A 7,052-nucleotide genomic window follows, 5' to 3' on the forward strand; every position below is an offset into this window, starting at 1 on the left:
ATCAAGAAAAGTGGCTGCATCGTCTCAGGACTGTCATTTACTCACTCTCATTGTATCGTGTTGCCTAGGGTGTCTCAACATTGAAACGATACAGCAGCCAGTAACAGGCAGTAACACTGTGGGCCAATGAGGTGATGGTTTGAAGTCATTGCCACCCCAGGAAGCGGCAGCATTACCTCCCATAGTCTGTAGGTTACTTTACACATTTGGATTTGATCCTGTTCCCATTGGCTACAGAATCATCCCCCTGCATCCCCAATCCCAAATGCAGAGATATTGTAAGTTACAGTTGTTTCACATTAGGAAACATTTATTATTGGTGGCTGAATCTGCACCTAGAGATTGCAGGGACAATGATACACTCACACATCTTCGAAACTCCACCCAACTTTTGTTGTTATTGTTATTTTATGGTTCTCATTCACACATATTTTGCATCAGTCAGTTGGGAAAGAAACATAGCATCAAATTACTGTCTCTACTAAGAATTAACGTCTTTTAAATCAGGCCCATTTATAGGGCAGAGAAGTGTAATGCTGGTGAGATGACCAGTCAGAAAACTCTCATACTTCACCTGTTTAACAGCTGTTAATTAAAATATATATAATTTTCTTTGGTCACCTCAGTTCACATGAGCTTCTTGTCCCCCTTTCCCACCCCTGCCCTCTGAGTCTATTTTTTCCCATCTTCCCAGCAGAATTGACTGAGGCACAAGGAGTTCAAGCAAATTGTCCAGAATCAAGCAGCTGAATTATCAGCTGATCTTGAATTATAACCATAGCTGCTGGAACTAGGGGTGCTGCCACACCTCCTGGCTTGAAGTGGTTTCCATTACATACAGGGTTTAGAGTTTGGTTCAATGGGTCTCATCACCCCCACTATACAGATTGTTCCAGCACCGCTGATAATAACTAGGATGTTTCTGTCTCTCAGTCCTTCCTTCTCTCACCATTAGGCCTGGTCTACACTAGGCGTTTATGTCGAAGTTAGCGCCGTTACATCGAATTAACCCTGCACCCGTCCACACTGCGATGCTATTTAGTTCGACATAGAGGTCTCTTTAATTCGACTTCTGTACTCCTCCCCGACGAGGGGAGTAGCGCTAAATTCAACATGGCCATGTCGAATTAGGCTAGGTGTGGATGGAAATCGACGCTAATAGCTCCGGGAGCTATCCCACAGTGCACCACTGTGTTGACGCTCTGGACAGCAGTGCGAGCTCTGATGCTCTGACCAGCCACACAGGAAAAGCCCCGGGAAAATTTGAATTTGAATTCCTTTTCCTGTCTGGCCAGTTTGAATCTCATTTCCTGTCTGGACATCGTGGCGAGCACAGCAGCACTGGCAACGATGCAGAGCTCTCCAGCAGTGATGGCCGTGCAGTCTGTGAATAGAAAGAGAGCCCCAGCATGGACTGATCGTGAAGTCTTGGATCTCATCGCTGTGTGAGGCGATGAGTCCGTGCTTTCCGAGCTGCGATCCAAAAGAAGGAATGCAAAGATCTACGAGAAGATCTCTAAAGACATGGCAGAGAGAGGATACAGCCGGGATGCAACGCAGTGCCGCGTGAAAATCAAGGAGCTGAGACAAGGCTACCAGAAGACCAAAGAGGCAAACGGACGCTCCGGATCCCATCCCCAGACATCCCGTTTCTACGAGGCACTGCATTCCATCCTCGGTGCGGCCGCCACCACTACCCCACCAGTGACCGTGGACTCTGAGGATGGGATACTGTCCATGGCCGGTTCCTCGGACATGTTAGGGGACGGGGAAGATGAGGAAGGAGATGAGGAGGGCGAGGCAGTCGGCAGCTCTCACAACGCTGATTTCCCCGACAGCCAGGATCTCTTCATCACCCTTACAGAGATCCCCTACGAAGCGTCCCCAGCCGTTACCCCGGACACAGAATCTGGTGAAGGATCAGCCAGTAAGTGTTGTAAACATCTAAACATTTATTTTTAACAAAACAGGAATATTAACAATTAAAAGAATGGGTTGTTCATGATTAGTGTGCCCTAGGCGCTTAACGGTTTAGTAAGGGGCAGTGCAAGTTTTGAAAAGAAATCTAGCAATGTCCGGTTTTCAGTGATTGTCCTGCACAAGCCGCTCTACTGTTTATTCCCTGCTACTGCAGCTACAGTAAAATGCGGTCTATATGTCCGGGGATAGAGCAGTAATCCTCCTGGGACATCTCGATGAAGCTCTTCTGGAGGTAACTTGAAAGCCGTTGCATGAGGTTCTTGGGGAGAGCGGCCTTATTGGGTCCTCCGAAGTACGACACGTTGCCGCGCCACGAGATTATCAAGTACTCGGGGATCATTGCTCTGCACAGCAGGGCGGCATACAGCCCTGGTCTTTGGAGGCTTTCCCGGAGCATTCTCTCTTTGTCGCTCTCGGAGATCCTCATCAGGGTGATGTCGGCCATGGTGACCTGCTTTTAATTAGGTAGGGGAATGTTAGTGTTGGTACTGCTTTCCCGTTCCTTTACAGAACTGTAACCGCTGGTTTGCAGCCACGCGGTGGAGGCGGGAGAGGGGCAGCCGAAAGGGATCGTTCCCGGGGACAGCCGCGAGGGGGTGGGACAGGGGCAGAGTTCCCGCTTGCCGGATTGCTGGCAGCAGGGACTGACATTGCTTTAAATGTGAAATGAGGCCAGTGGTAATATAAAAGTTTTAAACTGCCACAAGTGTACGGCTTACCATGTCTGCCTGCAACAGAAATTCCGTTGTGCTGCCTCGCTTCTCAAATCTGCTGTTCAAGACCCCAGGCACTGAATGCGAAGGCCGAAAATTCGACCTTGTGCTGAGTGCGCATGTGAAAGGTGCTGTGCATGGTCTTGTTCACAGAGAAAGACTATGTTCTTTGTTCACAACTACATTTATCTTTCTTAGGAATTCACTCCCTTTTTCCCATTTCCACAGCCCCGTCTGCGACTGTCTCACAACCTAGCCTGGAATCACACTCCCAGAGGCTAGCGCGGATTAGGCGTAGGAAGAAGAGGACACGGGAGGACATGTTCTCTGAGCTTATGGCCTGTTCCCAAGCCCAGGCATCACAGCAGACCCAGTGGCGGGAGAACTTGACCCGAATGCACCAAGCCAACATGGATCGGGAGGAGAGGTGGCGGCAGGAAGACCAGCAGGCGACTCAAACGCTGCTTGGACTACTGAGGGAGCAAACGGACACGCTCCGGCGCCTTGTGGATGTTCTGCAGGAACGGAGGCAGGAGGACAGAGCCCCGCTGCAGTCCATCTCTAACCGCCCTCCCCCGCCACCAAGTCCCATACCCACCTCACCCAAAGTGCAAAGAAGGAGAGGTGGCAGAGTCCCTGCTAAGTCTCACTCCACCCCTGCAGAGAGCTCTAGTAGCAGAAGGCTCTCATTTCCCAAAATTTGAAAAGTTCTTTCCTTCCCGCCTGACACAAGCCCACGTCCAAGTTTCACCTCCCAATGCCATGTGTAGTTGATAATAAAAAATTCGTTTCTGTTAACTACTGTTTCAATCATGTTCTTTTGGAGGAGGAGGGGAAAGGGGGTTGGTAATTGGACAGGACAGTCTCCTTTGGCAGGGTACATAGTCGGGGGCAGGCACAGCAGCAGGGCACATACACAGTGCAGTGATGCAGTGACTAGTTACCCCGGTTAGTCTGGGAGGTTGTTTTGATGTAATGTTGGGGGGGGGGGGTTGCTCTGTGACTTTGTGGCGGGGGAGGGCAGTTACAGATCTTAAGCGCCGGTCCTTAGGCAGGATCACAGAGCCACACAGCATGGGATCTGTAACCGTCCTCCCCCTTCCACAAAGTCAAATAGACCCCCCATACACACAGTCCCGATCAGGAGGGGTGACAGGCTCCGTTGAAACAAGCATCCCACCGCAGCGGAGCCTGTCAATCCTGGAGTTTAGAAGCTGCATTCGCGTCACAACACTACACCCGCTCCGCACCATAGTCTGCGTCCCAGTTTTAAAAAATTCCCGCGAAAACAGTATTAAAGAAAACGGTGTGCTTTAACAAAGTAGAACTATTTTTATTTCGACACGTGTGTTGGAGGGGGGGTGAAGGGGGTATGTAACTGGATAGGATAGTCAACATTACCTGGGTAAAGAAACGGGGGCAGGTTTAGCTTCTCAGTACACAAACTATAAAGTCACAGGTTACCCTGCTCACTCAGGAACTTTGCTTTCAAAGCCTCCTGGATGCACAGCGCTTCCCGCTGGTCTCTTCTAATCGCCCGGCTGTCTGGCTGTGAGTAATCACCAGCCAGGCTATTTTCCTCAACCTCCCACCCCGCCATAAAGGTCTCCCCCTTGCTCTCACAGAGATTGTGGAGCACACAGCAAGCTGCTATAACAATGGGGATATTGGTTTCGCTGAGATCACAGCGAGTCAGTAAGCTTCTCCATCTCCCCTTGAGACGGCCAAAAGCACACTCCACCACCATTCTGCACTTGCTCAGCCGGTAGTTGAAGAGTTCTTTTTCACTGTCCAGGGCGCCAGTATAGGGCTTCATGAGCCAGGGCATTAGCGGGTAGGCTGGGTCCCCGAGGATGACTATAGGCATCTCCACATCCCCAACAGTTATTTTGTGGTCCGGGAAGTAAGTACCTTCCTGCAGCCGTCTAAACAGACCAGAGTTCCTGAAAACACGAGTGTCATGAACCTTGCCCGGCCATCCCACGTAGATGTTGGTAAAACGTCCCCTGTGGTCCACCAGTGCTTGCAGCACCATGGAAAAGTAGCCCTTTCGGTTAATGTACTGGGTGGCCTGGTGGTCCGGTGCCAGGATAGGGATGTGAGTTCCATCTATGGCCCCACCGCAGTTTGGGAATCCCATCGCTGCGAAGCCATCTATGATCACCTCCACGTTTCCCAGGGTCACTACCTTTGGCAGCAGTACATCAACGATTGCCTTCGCTACTTGCATCACAACAACCCCCACGGTAGATTTGCCCACCCCAAACTGGTTCGCGACTGACCGGTAGCTGTCTGGCATTGCAAGCTTCCAGACGGCTATGGCCACTCGCTTCTGTACACTCAGTGCAGCTCGCAACCGGGTGTCACTGCGCTTCAGGGCAGGGGACACCAACTCACAAAGTTCCAGGAAAGTTCCCTTCCGCATGCGAAAGTTTCGCAGCCACTGGGATTCATCCCAGACCTGCAGCACTATGCGGTCCCACCACTCAGTGCTTGTTTCCCATGCCCAGAATCGCCGTTCCACGGCATCAACATGACCCATTGCCACTGTGATGTCCTCGGCGCTGGGTCGCCTGCTTTCTGACAGGTCTGTGCTACTCTCAGACTTCAGGACATCACCGCGGAGCCGTAGCCTCCTCGCCTGACTTTTCTGCATCTGCCTCAGGGAAACCTTTATGATAAGCTGCGAGGCGTTGAGAGCGGCCACAACTGCAGCGATGGTCGCAGCGGGCTCCATGCTCGGAGTACAGTGGCGTCCGCGCTGTCAATGACTGGAAAAGCGTGCGAACTGATTTCCCGCCGGCGCTTTCAGGGAGGGAGGGCGGGAGTGATGGACGGATGACGACAGTTTCCCAAAAGCACCCTCGACTCATTTTGTTACCCAGAAGGCATTGCCGGCTACACCCAGAATTCCAATGGGCAGAGGGGACTGCGGGAACTGTGGGATAGCTGACCACAGTGCACCGCTTCGAATGTCGATGCTTTCACCGTTAGTGTGGACGCACAAAGTCGAATTACTGTCCTTAGTGTGGACACACACGTTCGACTTTGCAATATCGATTACAAAAATTCGATGCAAGTAAAATCGAACTACTCTCGTAGTGTAGACAAGGCCTTAGTGTAAGTAGAAGAACAGGAGTACTTGTGGCACCTTAGAGACTAACAAATTTATTAGAGCATAAGCTTTCGTGGACTACAGCCCACTGATACAGACTAACACGGCTGCTACTCTGAAACCTGTCATTAGTGTAAGTGACTTCCAAGAGGCCTGTTGGTTTTATCAAATGGCTCTTTTTAACATGACTGTAATTCTTATCACATAGCCATACAAAACAGGAGAGATGCCTATAAAAAGACTATTAGCAAGCAGTAGTGCCTAGAAGCCAGCAAGGTCAGAGCTCCACTGTGCTAGGCAGTGTACAGACATACGGCAAATGACAGTCCCTGCCACAATGAGCATACTTAGGGCCAGAATTTCAAAGGTATTTAGGTGTTTTAGGATTAAATTAATGGGAGTTAGGCACCTATCTTACTTAGACACTTTTAAAATTCCCACTTGCTGCCTATCTGATTTTTTAGGCAACTAAATATCTTTTGGAATCTGGCCCACAGTTTGTTATGTGGCAAGAACTTCACGTGGAGTTACTGCATGGTTAAGTACTGGAGTCCATATTCCCATTAGCTAACGTAAACCCTGTCTACCTGTTCAGATGAAACTGCAATCAGAAGATGAGTGAATACACAGGGATAGAGAACCAAATTGCATAGAGACTTGACAAGATTAAAAAAGCGGGCAGCATGGAAGCAGCATAAGATAAGTACTAATGTAGAATCAGAAAACTAGGGAGTGGGAAATAAAGTGCTGCTGGAAAGCAGAAAAACTAAGACTACCCTTAGGTCAATAAAGTAGAAGGGTTTGAAATACAACTCTATTGCATTAACAAAATTAGTGCTAATTGGACGTTTTCAAGCAATATCAAAATTGTGACAAAAAAGGCCTATTTCTGTAACTTTTTAATAAAAATATTTTTCCCATTTTGGGGCTAGCACTATGTAGTATTATTCTGAAATGTGTAAGTGAGTGGATGACATGTAAAAATGGGAAAGTGAGCAAGTCTGGACGGTGATAGAAAAGCTAGTGAACATTATATAGAAGGGATAGAAATATGAAAATGAACATGAGACAGTGACACAGGAAAAGAGGTTGGGACAGCTAAAGCTATTTAATCTAGAAAAGAGATGACTCAGGAGAGATATGATCATAGCCTATAACTTCCTTCAAGGTGAAAATATACATGAATGAAGGAAATTATTCCAAGACTCAGAAGATGACAAAACAAGGAGCAATGGCTTGAAACT

General features: G+C 48.9%; 1 protein-coding gene across 1 annotated transcript; it reads left to right on the forward strand.

Annotated features, from left to right (window-relative positions):
- Positions 1-957: 957 nt before the first annotated feature.
- On the forward strand, positions 958-3,670 carry LOC135981595 (uncharacterized). Its single transcript, XM_065584790.1, has 2 exons — positions 958-1,927; positions 2,922-3,670. The coding sequence occupies exons 1-2, from the start codon at positions 1,525-1,527 to the stop codon at positions 3,395-3,397; spliced, it is 879 nt and encodes a 292-aa protein (XP_065440862.1). The 5' UTR covers positions 958-1,524; the 3' UTR covers positions 3,398-3,670.
- Positions 3,671-7,052: the final 3,382 nt, after the last annotated feature.

The sequence above is a fragment of the Chrysemys picta genome, chromosome 2, assembly GCF_011386835.1.
Source record: "Chrysemys picta bellii isolate R12L10 chromosome 2, ASM1138683v2, whole genome shotgun sequence".
NCBI classification, from domain to species: domain Eukaryota; kingdom Metazoa; phylum Chordata; order Testudines; family Emydidae; genus Chrysemys; species Chrysemys picta.